The sequence below is a fragment of the Chaetodon trifascialis genome, chromosome 15 (assembly GCF_039877785.1).
Source record: "Chaetodon trifascialis isolate fChaTrf1 chromosome 15, fChaTrf1.hap1, whole genome shotgun sequence".
NCBI lineage: Eukaryota > Metazoa > Chordata > Actinopteri > Chaetodontiformes > Chaetodontidae > Chaetodon > Chaetodon trifascialis.
Window position 1 is genome coordinate 23,134,870 of NC_092070.1, and position 20,310 is coordinate 23,155,179.

At 46.9% G+C, this 20,310-nt stretch overlaps 3 protein-coding genes across 5 annotated transcripts; all 3 read left to right on the forward strand.

Annotated features, from left to right (window-relative positions):
• The first annotated feature begins 494 nt into the window (after positions 1-494).
• tbc1d17 (TBC1 domain family, member 17) lies at positions 495-6,885 on the forward strand. 2 transcript variants are annotated; one of them, XM_070981724.1, is made up of 18 exons: positions 495-633; positions 1,394-1,489; positions 1,566-1,643; positions 1,733-1,844; positions 1,923-2,106; positions 2,214-2,325; positions 2,457-2,621; positions 2,714-2,839; positions 2,933-3,036; positions 3,508-3,602; positions 3,694-3,810; positions 4,121-4,221; positions 4,612-4,711; positions 5,034-5,131; positions 5,357-5,473; positions 5,647-5,733; positions 6,137-6,306; positions 6,609-6,885. In XM_070981724.1, exons 1-17 carry the CDS (start codon positions 604-606, stop codon positions 6,296-6,298), a joined length of 1,884 nt encoding a protein of 627 aa, XP_070837825.1. In that variant the 5' UTR covers positions 495-603; the 3' UTR covers positions 6,299-6,306; positions 6,609-6,885. The 2 variants fall into 2 exon arrangements, with proteins under 2 accessions (XP_070837825.1, XP_070837824.1); XM_070981723.1 differs by lacking the exon at positions 6,609-6,885 and having other exon boundaries at positions 6,137-6,346.
• Positions 6,886-10,065: 3,180 nt separating this feature from the next.
• Positions 10,066-13,700, forward strand: ccndx (cyclin Dx). Its single transcript, XM_070981518.1, has 5 exons — positions 10,066-10,077; positions 11,083-11,538; positions 11,623-11,838; positions 12,720-13,046; positions 13,202-13,700. The coding sequence occupies exons 1-5, from the start codon at positions 10,066-10,068 to the stop codon at positions 13,349-13,351; spliced, it is 1,161 nt and encodes a 386-aa protein (XP_070837619.1). The 3' UTR covers positions 13,352-13,700.
• A 385-nt stretch (positions 13,701-14,085) lies between these two features.
• Positions 14,086-19,200, forward strand: nucb1 (nucleobindin 1). Of its 2 annotated transcripts, none has more exons than XM_070981787.1 (13): positions 14,086-14,172; positions 15,171-15,294; positions 15,410-15,517; positions 15,638-15,770; positions 16,381-16,484; positions 16,639-16,824; positions 16,921-17,011; positions 17,102-17,160; positions 17,373-17,465; positions 17,904-17,993; positions 18,343-18,513; positions 18,598-18,715; positions 18,805-19,200. In XM_070981787.1, exons 2-13 carry the CDS (start codon positions 15,175-15,177, stop codon positions 18,888-18,890), a joined length of 1,359 nt encoding a protein of 452 aa, XP_070837888.1. In that variant the 5' UTR covers positions 14,086-14,172; positions 15,171-15,174; the 3' UTR covers positions 18,891-19,200. The 2 variants fall into 2 exon arrangements, with proteins under 2 accessions (XP_070837888.1, XP_070837889.1); XM_070981788.1 differs by having other exon boundaries at positions 14,112-14,172; positions 15,097-15,294.
• Positions 19,201-20,310: the final 1,110 nt, after the last annotated feature.

The following is a 20,310-nucleotide window of genomic DNA, read 5'->3' on the forward strand; positions in this document are numbered from 1 at the left end:
AAATACCGCCACCAGCTAGCTGTTTGCTCTGCTGCTTGGTGCGGGGCAGCTAGCTAACAATAGCCTTCTAGAGCTTTTTTAACTGCTATCCAGCCGCTAACTTTCACTGTTACTCTAAGAATATTTATAAGTGATGCAATGCCTGAAGGTGTTATAATTAGTGTGATTACAAAGGAAAACATGAGTAATATCCGCACTGGTTCTAACTAGAACTTCTGTCATTTTAATTGGCAGTTTTCTGATTGGTTCGGTTCTTCTTCATGACTTCTTTGACTTTGGAGCGGTGTTGTGAAGAGTTGTGAGTCCTCTAGTGGCCATGATGTGAAACTACATCAAAGCGAACCGCATTCTACCACTTCCTTTAAATAATTTCAAAATAAATGTAATACTAAATGTCATTATCTGACCTAAAGCTGAGTCAGAGTAATTTATTATCCCCCCCCCCTTTTTTTTGGGGGGGGGGGGGGGGGGGGGGGCATAAACCAAAACATGATTGTCTCGCGCTCCTGCCCTGACATTTTTGTGGGGCGGGGCTTCCGTAAGCAGGAAGTGTGACGTAACATTTATTTTGATAAACGAAGTCGAGGCAGAGGTGACAGAAGAATGGAGCAAACCACCGAGGAGGATTACAAGGTATTTTCAAGTTTTCACAGCATTTTCCTGTCGGTGTTTGGGTCTGTGGATGTCGGCAGCTCTCCTTCCTCTCGACGGTGACATGTCGGACGGAGCTGCGCGAGCTGGCCGTTAGTGTTAGCTGCTGTTGTCAAGCTAGCTGTGGCTTCACAGTAACGTTGGATAATATGAAGCAGGACACTGTCAGCTAACAAGCCTGTGGCTCGATGTAAGACTTGTTTAGCTCGGCCATAGCTGTATTTATAATCGTACAGTCGTTAAAGCAAAGTGAGTCGACACCAGATCACCGTAGTAAATGAAGTCTGCCAAAGTTTTGCTGCTTTCACTGAGCAGGCTGCCTGAGGAGCCACACTGGGATCATGTGATTTGTCACTGACCAGCTCGTTCATGTCTGAGTCATTTACCTCCCACAGCTCAGCTAATCGATGGGACGCTTCAGGCTCAGCAGTATGACAGTCAGTCCCATAAAGACCACGTTTTACCAGCTGGTTACGCATTTAAAGAAAATCTAAGAATGACAATATGTTGTGGTTTCAGCTACACAAATGTGTTTTTGTTACGTACAGTTGTTAAATGAATGTCTTTGGTCTGATAAAAAACAAGCATTTTGAAGAGCTCCTCTCAGGCTGAAAGAAAAGTCTGAATTTTAGAAAGTTTTAGATACGATCAGCGTACCTTTACCAAGACTGGAATCTGGCTCAACCTGAAGCAAACCGTCTCTTTGTTTCCGCTCGCTCATGTGGGTCTTCTTCCTCCACAGCTCATATTCGAGAAGGAGGGGGTTTATCTTCACACTAATGCCAAGAGGAGTAACCAGGACACCACCATCCCGGGGTTCATCCGGATCGTGGAGCGGGTAAGCACATCTGTCAGGGTTGACAGACACAGAGGGACGTCAAAATTCTCATTACTGAGCGTGTTTTTCCTTTCAGGCTGGGGTGCCGGCGCTAGAGTGGAGCCCACTGGAGGACGAGGGCCGCAGCGCCCCCGCTGTCCTCTACAGCAAAAAGGTCAGTAATCACCTGTTTGCTACGCATGAAAATCAAACAATACCAGTAGTTTTTCTGTCTGATCCATCAACCCACTTCTTATGAGTCAGGATGGAGAAGGAGGGGAGGAGGACACGAACTTCGACCCGGGCTACGAGCCAGACTGGGCCGTTATCAGCACAGTGAAGAAAGATCGCGAACACGTTCCGGTCAGAGATTCAGGTGCAGCTCACGCTCCCGTCACTGCGAGTCGTCTTCAGAAAGGAGCGCGATGCTAAACGCCGTCCGTCTCTCCTGCAGGTCAGTGGTCGTTCTCGCTGCCTCTCTCAGAGCTGTACTGCCTCCGGAGGGCTCGCTTCTCATTGGGTCGAAACTTCCTGGTGCTGACGAGCAGAGGAGGCCACCCGCTGCCTCCTCTGCACTTCCACAGAGGAGGAACCCGGGACCTGCTGAGGGCCCTGCAGCGATACATCATCCTGGACCAGTAAGCAGCAGCAGCATCCCAATCCTACCAGCAGTGACAGCTGAAGCAGAGCTCAGTGGTCACATGATTGGAGGAAAACATCACACGGTTTCTGTTGTCACCATCAGGTCACCGGTGGACGGGCGGCTCTTCCTCGCCTACCCTCATGACTCAGGAGCTCTCTCTCAGTCCTTCGATAAGCTGCAGCTCCTCGACGATGGAGGCTCTGATCTAGTTCTGGTAGTCTGGTTTGATTTTCTATGTTGTTCTGCATCAGAGCAGATATTGATCGTAAAATCTCAATTATCAGCTCGTTGATTGAACCAAAGGCTCCACGTCTGTTAGTGATTCTGTGCTTTCTGTCTGAACAGAGGTTCATCCAGGACCCGTACGCCACCACGTTTGGCGGATTCTCCAAAGTCACCAATTTCTTCAAGGCGGCGCTTCGACCTCCAGAGACCTCCTCACGTCCCGCTCATGATCCGAGTCTGCCCCCCCAGTCGGACGAAGAGCCGGGCTTCGAGCTCATCACCTGTGTAAGAGGAGCAAACAAAGAGCGCACAGCCGCGTCTCATATGCAGAGAATCAGAAATCAGCTGTTAATGTCTGCGTCTGTCTTTCCATTAAGGGGGTGGAGCTTGTTCCCAGACCAGGTGTAACCCGGGGATCACCTCTGGACAGATGGGAGGAGTTTCTGGACCCAGCAGGGCGAGTGAAGAACCCAGAGAGGGTCAAAGAGCTGGTGTTCAGAGGGGTAAGACAGTCAGTAACAGTACAGCTGCTCGATGCACCTTGTTTACTTTTGTTTACCACGTGGATGTTTTCACGCCATCCGTGTCCATCGCAGGGTGTCGCACCGTCCTTGAGGAAGGAGGTGTGGAAGTTCCTCCTGGGCTTTTATCCGTGGAATAGCACTGCCAAGGAAAGAGAGGACATCCTGCGGGTCAAAACGTTCGTGAGCTTCCCCTCCTGACTGACTTTTCACCGGCTAAAGGAATAATTCAACACTTTGGCAAACTAACAGGCTTATTTGTGCAGAGTTACGTAGACGTGTTTTAAGATTATGTTTGAAGAACCCCCGAGACCCTCAGGGAGGCACCTCCAGAGTTTAATTCACAAAGGCTGCCTCTCTTGGCCTTTTAGCTCTGACCTCAGGAACAGTCAAGAGGTCTGAGTCAGAGGATCTAAACATTTAAACAGCGTCCCAACGTTTTTGAGTCGGGGTCGCTACAACCAGCAGCCAGTTAGCTTAGCATCCATCCATGGGTCCCGCCCTGGCCTGGCTAACGGCTGTAGCTTCATATTTAGCTTACAGACATGAGATGGTTCATCAAACAGCTCGAAAGCAAATAAGCGAGTTTCCCAAAGTGTCAGGCTTTTCTTTTGAGGTAGTCAGCCGCTGTGATGTCTGTCTGTCTGCAGGGACGAGTACTTCAGGATGAAGGTGCAGTGGAAGTCGGTCAGTGAAGAGCAGGAGATGAGGAACTCCCTCCTCAGGGGATACAGAAGCCTGATAGGTCAGTCTGCCGCTCAACAGACGGTCTGTCCGGCCTGTCGGTCAGCGGCCTGCGAGCTGCAGCTGAAGCTGTCTTTGTTGTGTTGTGACAGAGCGAGATGTCAGCAGGACGGACAGACACAACACGTTCTTCTCTGGGAACGACAACCCGGGACTGACGCTGCTTCATGACGTGCTGATGACGTACTGCATGTACAACTTTGATCTTGGTATGCAAGTCTGAACAGAGGCGCATCAGCACAGACGCAAATCTAAGAAAAGTTCTGAAAATAATGACCAGAATTACTTAGAAACAAGTTGCAAGAGCTTCGCATGTCTATAGATGATGTTCTTACCAGTTTTTATTAATATTAATAATCCTAAAAACTACAAGATCCAGGTTTTCTGGTGATTACAGTTGCCTTTTTGCTCATGAAAGGGATGTTTTGAGTTGCTGCTGATCATTCAGGCAGATGAACCCACGTCACGCTGACGCTGTTGTTTCCGTCCGTCCTTCCGTCTGTCTGTCTGTCCGTCCAGGTTACGTCCAAGGGATGAGTGATCTCCTCTCTCCTCTGCTGTTCGTCACCCAGAACGAGGTGGAGTCCTTCTGGTGTCTGACGGGCTTCATGGAGCTGGTGGTGCGTAGAAATATCTCTGTTTCTCTTTGAAATTCAGTCAAAAACAGGTGCAGGTTGTTGCTGTGCTTACACTCGTTCAGTGCATCGCAGAGCAGGAAGTGAGCTGCAGCGCGGAGCAAAACAAACCTAAATGCAGACCTTGCTGTTCCTGCTTCGTGCGGTCAGGTTAATGATTCCTCTGTGGTGACTGATGCTTCACCAGCGGCTCTGATTTAAATGAAAGAGGAAACACACACTGTTCAATTTGTGGTTTGGTCTGATCTGTTGTTACAGTTTCGAGCTGAACGCATGCATGTGCGTTCAGTCATGAATGAGTTCCTTTTGCACGCAGAGAGCCGTGGACTCGAGGCTACCCAGTGACTTAACGGCTCTTTCCTCTTTCCTCTGCAGCACCAGAACTTCGAGGAGTCTCAGGAGGCCATGAAGCAGCAGCTGCTTCAGCTCAGCATCCTGCTGAAGGCTCTGGACCCGGAGCTGTGTGACTTCCTGGGTTAGTCAGCCGGTACTCATCCAGCGAGGCTGGATTAGATTAAAATAAAACCTAATGAATCCTGAGGCGAAGCTTGTAGCCAAAGTTATTAGGATAGAGCGGAAAGTAGGACAGAAACAAGAATCAAGCAAATGAGAGGCGATTATAATATAATGCAACCTGGAGGTTTTACATGAGGGAGCTCTGCATGCTGACATGCATGATGAGCACTAAAGTCACATGTGCTGAGGATTTCACTTTACTCACTCATAAAGAGCTCGTTCTGTTTCTCTTTGTCACTGACTCAGAAAGGGAAATTAATGAAACGTCTTTGCTCGTTCAGACTCGCAGGACAGCGGCTCTCTGTGCTTCTGTTTCCGCTGGCTGCTCATCTGGTTCAAGAGAGAGTTTTCCTTCGAGGACATCCTCATCTTGTGGGAGGTGAGTGCACCACAGCTGACGCGCTGACATGTTTATACAGAGCTGCAGCAGCTGGCGTGCAGCGGCGACATCGGGCTCCTTTAGGCCTCCATCGTGTTCAGTGTTCGTGAGGTTCACGTTGAAAATGTTTGACTTTGACCGAGATGTCTTCTCCATGTTCAGGGGACAATTGACTGCAGCTCCTGTGATGTCTGTTAACAAGCAGCGTCCTCTTGTCTCACGCAGGTCCTCTGGACTCGTCTTCCATGCGACAACTTCCACCTGCTGATCGCATGTTCGATCCTGGAGTCCCAGAGAGGAGAGCTGATCGGCTCAGACCACGACTTTAACACTATCCTGAAGGTGTGTGTGTGTGTGTGTGTGTGTGTGTGTGTGTGTGTGTGTGTGTGTGTGTGTGTGTGTGTGTGTGTGTGTGTGTGTGTGTGTGTGTGTGTGTGTGTGTGTGTGTGTGGAGTTGTCTATAAACGTTCTCTCTCTCATCCTGAACCTCTTCCCACGTTGTGAATCCTCTTCAGCACATCAACGAGCTGACGATGAAGCTGGACCTGCAGAGCGTCCTGCGTGGAGCCGAGGCCATCTACCTGCAGCTGGTCCAGTGCCAGGTGAGACGAGCTTCAGCGAGGCCGGAGCCTGTGGACTGTCTCAGTCTGTCCATGTCCATGAAGAGCCAAGAGGAGGCAGAGTCTTCAAATTGTGTCTGTGTTGTAAAAGTAAATCTGGAGAACTGAAAGTCTTTACATGCAAACATCACTTTTTGTTAAACGGACGTTTTGAGGGAAACGTCCACTCCTGTTTTGTCACTGTGTGTCCTCACTGTGTCCTCACTGTGTGCAGAGTCCCACATAACAAACCAGCTGTAATTGAAACCAAACCTTTTCTTTCTTTAGAAAAACAGAATAGGAACAAACAGTGATGGAAAACAGATCCTCCGCTGATGGAGCAGCTTCATCTTAGTCATACGTATTGCTTGAATTTGACACCTCCTCCCCCCTCTGCCCTCCCCAGGAGCTTCCCCTCAAGGTGCAGCAGGTTCTGGGTCTCTACATCCCCTCCAGCTCTGAGGAGGACAGCCCGGACTCCCAGGCCAGCGAGACGCAGCGCCTCCTCAGCCAATCCCAGGCGGGCGCTGCGCCCTGTGATTCAGCACGTGGTTCCACTTCTCCTTAGATATGAAGGTCAGCAGGAGATGTATGCAAGATATTTGTATATGAAAAATATATATATATATATATATATATATATACTGTACATGAAGTACCCAGTGAAGACTGTTGTTACTGTTTGTCAGGGGCAGGGGGCGCCATTGGGGTGTTTTTCTTTTAATATACTCATGAATGTAACTATTCAAGATGTTGAAACACTATACCTGCAGTGCTCTTTTTCTGTTTGACGTGTGTTTTCGTGTCTCCGCCGCTGTCCGTCCTGCTCTCCGTCCGCCTTCTCGTGCCGCCTTTATCCCTCGCCACGAATGATTCAGCCTCCGTGCTCATCGCCGCTCGTCACTTCTGGTCTACTCTCAGTGCTTTTCGTTTGGTTTAGACTCCCCTCGCGTCCCCTCGCCTCCAAAGGGAAGAAGATGAAGGACGAGCTCACTGGCAGCACCTTGTTAGTACTGTACGATGCCATTCCAGCCCTATGCAAAGGTTGTGCATGCCTTATAGTTTTCAGTGGCGTGGTAATATTTTAAACCCTGTATTATCTGTGTTACATCGTTTTCACCCGCTGATTATTACCAAATAAATGCTTGGATCTTAAGAAGCAGGTGTGTGAGCTTTATTTTGTTCCTTTCACCACAGACCACTCACAGCCAGCGTCGGATTTCTTCATTTATTTAAGCAGATCGCCGCCGCCGCCGACCACAGCCTCTGAAATAAGTCGAAAGTTGAGTCAACAAGACTCTAAAACTGTTTCAACCCAGTGTGAGCCGTATAACCTGCATGAGTCACATTTATTTCCAGGCTGTTGCGTTACACTGTGTTAGTTTTAGTTTGATATAAGCAGATAAGAGTGTTGATTGATGCGTTTGTCAGCTTTACTCCTGTGACGCTGGTGCATGAACAGGTAACGAATGACCGTCTGATGCAGATGTGGTTATATGAGAAGTAACATAATATCCTCACATCAGCTCATGACTGTAATGTGCTTTAAACACTGTTAATTTACTGCTTATAGATGATAAATAGTTGCTGCTTACAATTCAATTCAGTTCAATTCAATATACTTTTATTAGTCCCACAAGGGGAAATTCCAATTTACAGCAGCACCAGTAATAGATGGATTAGATAAAAACAACAAGTATGTACAAAAGAGTGTAATAAAGATAGACATTATCTTAAATTATAAATTGTATTTGCAGACTGTTCTGTGCAGGATGGTAAAGCTTCATTTGATCAAAAGCACAGAAAAGCTGACTTCTGGCGTCAGGCTGTGAGAAGCTGATTCTACAGGAACAGTAACGGCTAAGTGTTCATGTAGTGTCCTAACTTGTGAACTGGTTAAACTCTGGCCTTTCCCCCCTCCTCCCCCGCTGGCCAGCAGGTGTCTGTGTGAGGTGAATGGCTGAGGGGAAAATAGGACCTCTGTTCTCCACTGTCCCGCCAAATGAGCTGGAAAATGAGGGGCGGGCAGCCACGCCTCCTTCTCAGGACCCGCTGCACCCCCTTTTGGCTGCTCGCTGTCTCCTTCCCCCTCGATCCATGTTGTTTGAATACAGCTGCGACATATGAATTTAGCAGGGCTCTTAAACAGGCGACGATCTGTTGCTCTGTCGCCCCCCCCGCCCCCCCCCCCCCCCCCCGCCCCCTCCGTCCACCCAGACCTGACCTCACTTGACTGGCAGAGCCAAACTTACTCAGTCCTTCATTCACACTCAATCTGCTTTCAGCCCTCTCAAAGCCTGTTTAATAGGCGACGGCCTTGTCGACAGCTTTAAACCTCGTATTCTCCCTCTGATGCCACAATCGACTAAGTGTTGGAGGATTATGGTCTGTTCATGTCGTCATTGTGCTGAGTGACTGAGAGAAGCTGTTATCTGCAGTAGATGATGTGACTGGAGGAGTATCCACACAAATACTACCAGCAAAATGTGCCTGAAGTTTGAGCAGTAAAAGCACTCATGATGCAGTAAAATGTTCCCTCTCAGTGTTTCTATCATGCCTGCTGTTCGTGGATTAATATTACTGCTGCATTCATGTGCATTTTACTGCTGTGGAGCTACTTTATACGCTGTAGACTCGTTTCATTTACAGCAACGCATCATGATCTGTAAGAGCATCACGTTTGCATCTTGTGTCTCTAAAAAGTCGGAAAAACAGCCTGTTTCCAGCTGAGCCGAGAGGCTTTTTAAAGAGATTATTTAGCTGAAGAAGAAGCTTCTCAAGCATTCAGCACATCTGGAGATACGTGGTTTCCACTGGACAGGAAGAGGATGCAATACTGTAATCTGAAAAGTAATTTAAGAGATTAAGTGGAATATAACTGTAAATCTGCATTAATGGAAACGCTCGAGCAGTCAGTGATCTCTGCCAAGAGGACACTTTGATTATTGTCTTTCATTTCTGACTTGTTCTTCTTCACAGGTTTTAATTTGCTTTCACTCATTAGTTTTTATTGCATTAATTGTCGCCGTGCGTTGCTCGTTCTGAGGCGTGTGTGGACAGTAAAGTCAACATCTGCGCACATTACTGTCAAATCATGTCATCATATTTACATTTGTCTGCAGTGGTGGAATCTGTCTCAGAACATTTACTCAAGTATTGAACTGACAAACAAATTTTAAGTAGCAGTACTGAACTTAAGTACTTTGTGCATGCGACACCATGTAATTCTAAGAGGGAAATACAGTATTTTTTACTTCATTACACATGTGGCAGCTGCAGTTACTTTACAAAATTAAAAGAACACACAGATATGATGAGCTTGTAAATGTATTTGGCTGTTATAGATGAAATTAGACCCAACAGAAGGTAAACAGTGCAGTAAAAGGTTACTTACACATGAATACATCACTAATAATAATCCAGTAATTAGAAAAAGCATCAGTCGTACAAAATGATTGTAACTTAATTAAATCACGATTATCTTTCCATTGATTATAACAGAGATTATAACATCTTCTTCTCAAATATCACGTCCTAAAAAAATGTCCAAAAGCCTGAAAAAAGTTTGAGTTACCTTTCACCACACGCACCTGAATCTTCTTTCACTTGTCATGAACAGAGTATGAATTATTGATGCTCAGCTGAAATCAAGTCATGGCGTCCGTGTGGTCGTCCATTTAACTCCTATTTGAAACACGAGCCGCCATTGAAAGCCTAATGAGCGAAAAGCCACCTGTAATGACTGTCAAATACAATCTGTATTCTCCACTGTGAGTGCGACCCCTTTGTGACCATCGGAGGAGTCCCCGGGGAGTGTGAGGAAAGTGTGTCACCCCGTGTGTGTGTGTGTGTGTGTGTGTGTGTGTGTGTGTGTGTGTGTGTGTGTGTGTGAGCGGCTGGCAGCAGGCAGAAGGCCAGGGGCTGTTGTCTGACACTGATTTGTAAAGGGGGACAATACGGCTCATTGACCCGGCCGGCTCCACTGTCTGTTGCACATACCTCGCCCGGCCCTCCCCGGTGGCTTCGCTGCTCTTTAAACACGAGCAGCAGATTGCTGCAGGCGCAGTGAGGGGAGCCCAGCGGGGCACAGGTTGCTTTGACAATGAGAAAGCTCACAGAAAAAAAACGGGGGGGGACACTTTGATGAGCATATTTCTCTAAAAAGCTTCAGTTCACCAGGATCTTATTTGGCTGAAGTATTTTAATCCTGGTTCAACTTTGCAGCATTGTCTTGAAGAGCGCTGCATATGAATAAAGTTTATTGTCATTCTCATTTGTCTCTTTATTGATCCGTCTTTGCCCTGTGGTCAGAAACACAGGATAAGTCTGGATGAGATGGTATTACAGGTCAGGCCGTATCCTTTTTCCACTGAAGTTTTCATCTTGTCAGGATGGAAAAACCCTCAGAAACAGACTTTATGCCATCTTGAATCCCAACTTTTCACTTGTGCTGTAGTTTGGAAAGTTTAGCTGCTGTTTGGAAGTTTATAAAAAGTTAGAAAACATCATTTCTCGGACACAAAGGTGGCACCTTCTGAAAAATTTGTCCAAAAAACAGCCCGAAACCCCAAAATAGTCAGTTTACAAACCCATAAGACAAAGAAGAACTGAAGAAAATCTGAGCTGAGAATCTGGAGCCAGAAAACTTGACTGACTTTGGTTTGATTGATTAATCAGTTATCAGAAATGTTACCGGTTAATTTTCTGTTACTCAATTTTCCTTAGCAGACTGTTTTCACAAGCAAAAATAATAAGTCAAAATAAAAATAAATATTTTTTGTAGCTTTTGCCGGACTATGTGAATGATGCTAAAGATCCCTCCTGAAATCATTCATGTTCTGTAGATATTTTAATTATTAGAGTAAAAAAACAGCAATAATCTCCACCAAGAAGCCACTGAGTGTTTAACGAATGGAGTGAATATCAGGCTGTTTGTGGAGCTGCAGCAGGATTCGGACATGTTTCCTCTGGCGCTCACGTTGTAAACAAACACCGTCATCCTTTTGTCATCCATTCCCATTGTCAGAGTCTGGATGTGACCTCTTCTCTCCCCTCGCAGCCTTTTCTTTTCCTCCCTTCTCTCTTTCACTGCCGGAGACAAGCTGTTGCTCTGTCCCCGCGGGCCACTCCCTCACTTGTCTGCTCCTCTTCTCTCCCCCCCTGCCTCCCTCTCTCCCCTGCTCTCCTTCTTTCTCCCTCTCCCCACCTGTTGAAGCAATTGTTGCACAGACCACATTGTTGTCTTCTTATTATTTGATGTCAGTCACGAGGGTCCCGCCTCTTTCTGCTGTCTTTTTTTCGTCCCTCTGTGCCACTCCCTCTGTCCCTCTCCCTGCTGGGTATAAAACTCAGAGGACTGAGGAGTGGAGCCGATCAGACCGCCACAGATACCAGAACTACTTCACCAGGGACAGAGGAGGATCTGCAGGGATTTCCCAGCTTCCGGTTACCTGCAGAGCGTCCTCAGGTGACACAGGAACACCAGCTGCTGCCCTTCTTTCCCACTTGGACGTAAACAAGTTCATATTTTCCCAGCAGTCTGTGCAGATGGACAAAGGCATGTCTGTGTCTCTGTGGTGTGAGGAGGTGGAGGACGAGCAGAGTCGGGACCAGAGCCGGACTGAGGCCCAGGCCCACGTCACAGGCTCGCCTCAGCTGCGAGCCGCCTGGGACCCCACGGTGTCGGGGCATCGTGTGATCCAGAGGCTGCTTCATGTGGAGGAGAGGTACATGCCCTCCATGCTCTACATCACCCTCATCCAGCGGGATCCAGAGCGCAGGGAGGAGGTCGCCAAGTGGGCCCTGGAGGTATGAAAGCCTCTGCTCCACATCCTCACGTCATCATGTCACCTGTGACACCGCCGCCTCACGTCTTTGCTTTTGTCCCTGCAGGTGTGCTGCGAGTGCGGCTGCGATGAGGCCGTGTTCCCCCTGTCCGTCTCACTGATGGACAGGTTCCTGTCTGCCTCTCTGTCTCTGCCTGTCTCACCGTACTGCCTGGCTGCTGGCTGCATCCTCATCGCCTCCAAACTCACCGAGTGCGACAACGTCACCGCTGACACTCTGTGTGCCGCAGCTGAATACAGCTTCCAGCCGTCCAGCCTGAGGGTGAGTCAGTCGCACAGCAGCTCACTCTGGACCCTCATTTTAAGCTGAAATCATCACACTGGAGTTCAGACAGCAGTGACTCATCACCACCTGTAGGCCCATAAACTCAGATAAACCTTGATTTTAAATGTAGAATATCTAGTTTTACACCTTTTCACAGTCTTGTTACTGTAGAGTTGTAGCAGCTACAGTAAACACTGTATCACGCTGATGTAAAGACAAAAGACAGGCTGCACACATCCATCAACTACACGACAACCCACCTAAAACTTACAATCCAACAGGGCCACAACTTTTTCTTATATTTGATAATCAATCAAAAAGTTCATACTGTAAATTAGATTAAAGGACAGATGTCTCACAAGCTACCAGAGCCTGAAACGATGCACGGATGACACAGATGGACACACTAATACAAAGACCGTTTTCATGATCAATCGACCTGATGATTATTTTGCTGAGAAATAGTGATTAAAATTCCTCCTCAGAGCCCAAGAGGACATCTTCAAAAGTCCTGTTTTGTCTGAGGATTTCAGTTCAGTATGATGACAAAGAAAAGCAGCAAATCTCTGAGCAGCAGGAATCAGAGAAATTGTAGCATTTTTTTCACTATTTTTATTTGATAAATGACTGAAATGATTAATCGTTTATCGAAATATCTGCCATCAAGTGACTAATCAACCTGTTCTCAAAGGTTTGGCCTAAATACTTCTGAGCTCAGAGAGTTGATACTGAACTGTCTCAATAAATAAACACAACATCACAATAAATCAGTTTCTCATGAAATCCATCCCAGCATCACATCGTGTGAACCACGTAACGATGATGCTCCAGCCACCATCACTCCTGTCTCCTAAACGCACCTCCTCTCCCTCCTTCAGGAAATGGAGCGCGTCATCCTGGCCTCCCTCCGGTGGGACACAGCAGCAGTGACTCCGCAGGACTTCCTCCCACATTTTCTCGCCTGCGTGGAGGAGAGAGGCGATGGAGACAGGAGGGACTCTGAGGGGGAGCTGCTCTCCACCCTGCGGCGGCACAGCGACACGCTGGCGGCCATGTGCGCCTGTGACTCCCGCTTTCTGGGCGCGCCGCCGTCACTTGTTGCTGCGGCGTCACTGAACTGTGCCCTGCGAGGCCTGGGCAACAAGGGCCCGGCTCAGCTGGCTGTGATGGGCGAAGCGCTGGCGGAGCTCTGCCAGACGGACCTGGTGAGTACATCTGCAGGTGTGAGGCTGCACAGGCTCAGGGTTTTTATTCACCGCAGAGATTTTATCCACCTGCTTGTTTTATAGTCATGTCAGTGCAGAAAGAGTCACGCATTTATGACATGAATCATTGATTTTCTCCATGTGTTGCATCCCAGGCAGTGCTGCAGGCGTACAGTGAGATGATCGAATATGCCCTCCGACAGCGGCTGAGGAGTGGGCTTCAGCAGGGGCCCACGGAGAAAGAAGAGGAGGTGGAGAACGAAAGGCCCGGAACACCCACTGACATGAGAGAGATTGATTTTTAAACACAGAAATCAGCTGTTGCATTGAACGTGTGAATCAATCAAAACCTCTCAAGTCCATCAGTCAAACTGATGTGAACTGATTACGACCTCAAAATGCTCTGACATGTTTTTACATTTTGAAATGATTTTATTGAGTGACTGTTAATTTATTTTTTACTTTATTTATTGGTGAACAGTTTTGCCATGTGTGTTTCACGTGCCATATTTTATTATCTATTTCTATTAATTTTATTGTAGGCTTGGATGTTATTTTGATGCATAATATTTATACCTTTTATTTATTATTACGTGCAATTGATGACTCTTTTGATGTTAATTTATTTCAATTTGCCATAACGTTGTGCTTGTGTACTGAATTAAATATACAACAGATCTATTTTTCAAAGCAATTAAACGTTTAAAACGTTTCTACAGACTTTGCGTCCATGTATTATTCACCTATGGGACAATGCTACATTCACTTACCAATCGTAAACTGGTACTTCCTAACTCTGAGCTTGGGTCGCAGAACATCTACTCTTGGTGGGACATAATTGGCTCCTAAAAGGATAGTGACAAGAAGAAACGTTTTGGTGGTTGATTTCAACTATTTACTAATGTGCCAAATTTGTCATAATGAGTTGACATTACTTTCACCATCACGACTCAACAAGACAACCACACCGCTATTATCCATGAAGAAAGGAGAGTCTTATTATTTCCTACAGTACCTGAAGGCAGCATGTTGGACCAACGCTGCATTCTAATGACGTCAATTTTATCCGACTCAAATATCAGGTCGTGCTTTGAGCATTGGATCAGATATTAAAAACCTACGTCCGGTAAGAGACGAGATATTTTTAGATATCTTGTGTTCTAGCAAATTCGACTTGTGGTTTTAATATCGGCTAAGTCCAAACGACGAATTCATCGAAAATCGTGAGATGTAAGAAGGACAACGCAGCAGGAACTGTGCTAGACGTTTCTATAGCATAGGGCTAATGGATAACGATAACCCTGTTAATGTCGCGTGTAAAATTAAGTTTAAAGAACCAATAATGTTTAAAATCCTGTTAAAAACAATCATTAATTCACTTAAAGCGCAGGTTTAATCTCACACGTACAGAAAGTGTTGTTTTTGTTGCGTGTTCCTCTGATTCTCGTCCGTGTTGTCCCTGTTTAAGCTAGTTAGCTAACCGGCTACATACACCACTAACACAAAATAATACTAATATTCAATTTAGATCGTGTTATATATACCATAGCTAGATTTCAGGGGTGTTGAACTGAATTTATCGTCGTGTCACATCTAAAAAGAAGTTGTCTTGCTCAAAATTAACGGTCACACCAAAACTCCACCTGAGAAACCGGTTATTACTGCTGTGGCTTATCGGCGAGGACACACACGTCTACAAAGCAGAAAACTTGAGATCTTTTTCAAATATTCAAGGTTTTCTGCTAAATTCGGCATACAATGTACACACCAGCTAGTAACGAGTTACGTTAAAATCCGAATATGATTGGCAGTGAGTGAGTTACGTTTCAAGTGCGCATTTATCGTATTTGATATCAGTGCTGCCATCGTCCTTTGGACTTGGGTTATATAATACTCAGTGACGAATAGAAATATAACATGATAAACACTGACTGCCCTTTTAAATGAGAGTCTGATACTGGTCATGTGGAGGAGACGCTCAGAAAGATGTTCTTCTTAATTAGTTTTTATCTCTCACACATCTCTGCCTCTTCTGCTTTTCTGTGCTGAGCTTCCAGCTTTTCAGTTGACGGTTTGCACACATTCATCATGTGATTCTCACATTCATCGCTGTTTGTTTCAAAGGAGGATGAACTTGAAACCTGGCTGGCTGCTGCTTCTGTCCATCTGTGCTGGGGTCTGGTCCGTGCCTATTGATCGCAATGTAGGCAACCAGGAAGCGAAAGAGGAGGTGCAGGAGGAGAACGCGGTAATAGCATCCGTATTCTCAGTCATTCACTGTCTGATGTGTTTTCACGACATCAGATTTAGCAAAGGGTTCAGTGTGATGTAAATAACCTGTCCTTTGCCTCACACGCTTGCAGGACACTGGCCTGTACTACGACAGGTATCTCAGAGAGGTGATTGAGGTTCTGGAGACAGACCCTCACTTCAGAGAGAAGCTGCAAACAGCAAACACAGAAGACATCAAGGTCAGCGTCCATTTCTGACTGCACTGTTCCTGCCTCCGTTTATCCTTGTTTACCATCACAGGAAGCAGTCTGACATTGACTCTGTTCTTCTCACCTGTGTTGTCTTGTGTCCTCCGTCAGAACGGCCGTCTCAGTAAAGAGCTGGACCTGGTCAGTCACCATGTCAGGACTCGCCTGGACGAGCTGAAGCGTCAGGAGGTGTCCCGCCTCAGGATGCTGCTGAAAGCCAAACTGGACAGCACCAACGTACAGAGTGAGTGGAAGAACAAATATCGTTTTTTAAGGTGGTATTGTCTTTTAATAAGTCGGGTAATTGTGTACTGATTTATAAAGTATGTTGATTACTATATCCAACATCACATGTTGCAAAACGTTAAAGCTACTAGAGCAAGAAATATCTGCAGGTCTTACTAATAAATTAGAAATATGAGACGTGATCAAACTGGAGTAAAGCAATATTTAGTTAGAAATGATGCACCTGCACAAGTGCGCTCAAATAGATTAAAACATGTAAATGTTCACCGTCAGCTCTCCACCTTTTCATTCACAGATATGGAAATTGAGGCCTCATATGTAGAGAATATGTGCAGTTCTTGCAGTTATTTATTGTTATCACTCCTGACTCAGTGAGCCAAAACATGCAAATGTGCAGCGTCTCATTTTCAGTATCAGTTCATGTGCATGGATGCAAACAGAGCAGGCAGAAGCAGCACATATGCAGAGTGTTTACGTGTGAAATGTTAGCTGTTACTTGTGAAATATACACATGAATGCTAATAGGACGGTTAGCATTGAGAGAGGAATGTAGCCTCCGTGCAGGGGAGTCCAGCATGTGTTTGGTAATTCGTGTATCTTCCATGCAGCCCTGCAGATGGACCACGCATCTCTGCTGAAGCAGTTTGAACATCTCGATCCCCACAATCAAAACACGTTTGAGGCCAAAGACCTGGAGCTGCTCATCTCGACGGTAAGATCCTTCAGCTGATGACTGCTGAGGGTCCTTCAGTCCAGCTGGTCGATGCTTCTGACCAGAATCATGATCACACTGATCAGACAGCTACAGGTCAACTTTCTGATTGAGAGAGTTTCAAGGTGACGGCCTTGTCCGCCTCTTTGTCCAGGCCACCAAAGACCTGGAGAACTACGACGCAGAGAGACACGAGGAGTTCAAACGCTACGAGATGCTGAAGGAGCACGAGAGACGGGAGTACTTGAAGGGCCTGGACCAGGAGAAGAGGGAGAGGGAGGAGAAGAGGTTGCAGGAGCTGCAGGAGAAACACCGCCAGCACCCAAAAGTCAATGCCCCGGTAGGCACAGACGCACCTCTGTTAGTTCTTGGTTTGCAAAGTGGAAGCGAATCGAGCTGTCTGACTTGTTTTTCCTCTTTGTGCTGCATTTTTCAGGGAAGCGTTGCTCAGCTACGGGAAGTCTGGGAGGAGACGGACGGCCTGGATCCGCAGGAGTTCAACCCCAAAACCTTTTTTAAGCTGCACGGTGAGGGACTGCTCTTGTTTGGCTCCTGTCCTGTTCACGTCAGGCTGAGGAGTTCAGTGTGAACGAAGGTCTTGTTTCTTCTCTGCTTAGACACAAATGAAGACGACGTTTTAGACGAGCAGGAGTTAGAGGCTCTCTTCACTAAAGAGGTGAGGAACCGTACAGCACGTCTTGGCCTCCTGGTTGAGCTTTACGGTAAACATCATGACAGAATATCAAAAAGGGATGCTCATCTGTTTGAAAAGCAGCTGTTCGTCTCACTTCCTGCAGACTTTTTAAAGGGAAAAGCTTTTAACCCGGCAGCAGTGATGTGTGCGGCGTCCCTGCAGCCGTTTAACATCTGCTCGTTTCTCTCCTCCAGCTGGAGAAGGTCTACGACCCGAAGAATGAGGAAGACGACATGATGGAGATGGAGGAAGAAAGGCTGAGGATGAGGGAGCACGTCATGAAGAACGTGAGTCATAGTCCACGCGTGGTTCTTCAAACCTGGTTTTTATTCTTTGGTCCTCAAAAAAGAAAAATCACACCCGCAAATGCAGATTTTAAAAAAAGTAACCAGGAACACACAATTGAAGTCATTCAAAAAAAGTGACTCTACATTCATATGTTAACGCATAAAAAGTCCTGTTAGCAACATTAGCATCAGCACTATTTGATCATCATCAAACTCCTCCCAGTCAACACATCAGAGCTGCAGAGGTCTGAATATCTTTGTTTTCAGTGACCTGAAACACCAGCATGCACAGAAAAACTGCATTTAAAAAACAAAAAAACGTGTGTGTGTGGAGGAGGTGTTTATTGCTCTCTTTGACCTCTCCTCTCGTTTGTTAATCGTCTCCACATTTTCTCTGCTCCGCTTCGACTGACGCAGCTCACGTCTTTGTGTTCAAAGGTGGATACAAATAAAGATCGTCTGGTCAGCCTGGAGGAGTTCCTCAAATCCACCGAGAAGAAGGAGTTCAACAATCCCAAAGAGTGGGAGGTAAAGAGCCCACAGGTGGCTGGGAAGTTGTGGGCGTCGAGGTTTAACGGGCGGCGCCGTCCTCCGGCGTCAGCTCGCACGCTTCGAGCTGCTCCCACAAGGAGTGATGTAGTGGAATGATACGTTTAGCTAGTAGCAGTTAGCATTGCACCGCTACAACATCATCAGACACATGACAGTTTAAGAAAAGGATAGAAATGCACACTTATGTTACCCACAATGCAATGCAGCCATTCAAGTCAGTGTAGCTCCTCGTTTAAATAAGAGTGTGAACCTCAGTTTGTTCAGTAAGCTCAGTGTCAGCGGAGGTGAAGTCTGAATGACGTTCGTTCTCCCGGTGTCTCTCCAGACTCTGGACACCAAGCCGGTGTACACAGAGGAGGAGCTGCAGCGCTTTGAGGCCGAACTGCGGGACAAAGAGGAGGAGCTGAGGAGGAAGGCGGACAACCTGCGGCAGGAGCAGGAGCTGCTGAAGGAGAGAGGCAAAGCCCTGGAGGCCCAGAGGAGAGAGTACCAGCAGGTAACTGTGCCGCCATGTTTACGCCACCTGTGACCAGCGTGACGACACCGAAGCGCACAGACGATAATTCAGTTTGAATTGCAGGCGGTGCTGGAGATGTCCCAGAGACAGAAGGAGCAGCAGGCTGCAGACGGGCAGCCTCCTGTGGGCCCGAACGGGGAGCTGCTGTTCCAGCCAGAGGCACAGAGACCGGACGCTAAAGGTAAGCATGTGACCTGCGTGTCGGCGCTGCTGCAGATTTCTGTTCTCGCTGCTTTTACTGAGCGAATCTTCCTCTTCTCACTCGCGCAGAAGCGAAAGCCCCAGCTGAGCACGGAGCCGAAGCCCAGAGTAATCTGCCCGCGGAGCCTCCACAGAATCTGCCTTTACACACTTAAAGCAGCTCGCTCCACAGCCTTAACACACACTCACGCACACACATTCTGCTTTGCACTGACACAGATGTCCAGACGGCTTCTGTGTGGACTGTATGTATAAATTCAGACGGACGTGGCTCGTGAATCATGACGTATTTGTACTGTGTGTTCATTTCTGTGGTCTACATTAGATTAAAGCTCTCCAAACAGCAGATATCAGTATATGTACCTCCAGAAATCTTCAGTTTCAGTGAAGTTTTTATTGGTTCAGGGTTTTTTTTTGTGTCAAATCATAAACATCTTCAAATAAACTTAATTTAAAACCTCCAAACCAGACTTCCTGAATTCAGATTGCTTGGCGAGACGGGACCCAGCGGCCTGTCGTACAGCGCTGACGTCCGTGAGACGCTTTTTGAACGCCGTCCTCCTCCCAGGATAAATGTCCAAAACTTCAACCTAAATATGAGGTCGGAGCATGACATGTGGTATGTGACGCAAGGTGAAACCAGGGGTCTGCACACATTTTGTGGCACAAAAATCACACAAAAACTGTGAAGTGACACCGATACCAGCATGTCGGCGTCGTATAGTGGAGCAGACACCGTGTGTGGACGATCAGACGAGACGATCTGGAACATCTGATGTGAACATTTTGTAATATTTATGTGTAAGTTGATACAAACTACTTTAATGTTTACGAAGGAATAGAATGTAGCATTGTAATTAGTAATATGGAGACAGGTTGATGAGTGGATCCCAGTTTCCTCTGCTCCTCTTCCTCCTCCTGCTCCTCCTCTTCCTCCTCCTCCTCCTCCTCCTCCTCCTCCTCCTCCTCCTCCTCTGCTGTGTCTCTGCGGACACTGGGCCTGTTGTCCACTGTCCCGGCTCCCCGGGGACCTGCTGATCCTTGTTTTTGTCCTGCTGACGAGATGCTCCTCTGGCCGCCGCCCAGGACATTCCTATCAGCATTCCTCTAACCCGCCGACCTCTCGTGACCCCCGCAGACCCCTCCCCTCCTGGTGTCCATGCAGCTGCCTCCTGTCAGTCACCGCTGTCATATTGGCCAAATAAAGATGTCTCCAGGAAGCTGCTTGGCTCGTGACGTCAGTGATTATTACGATGCAGCCTCTCCAGAGCGAGCAGGGTGCTTTTATTTTGAAATGTTCAAATGCAGTTGTTCCTCCATTAGAGCTCCTGGTTGAGTGTATTCATGCACTCAAAGGATGCACGAACATGTTTTGATGTTTTCCAGCCCTCATCAGTGAATATGAACAGCAGAATAAACTGATGTTGCAGTTTCAGCACAAATGCACATTTCTGGATAAAACAATGCTTTTATTCTGGTGATAAACGGCATAATCTGAGAGGACAGGTGCCACTTCCGCAATCTGTCAAATGTCAAATGACACTGGGAGGCACCAGGATATACATTTTGTATGTA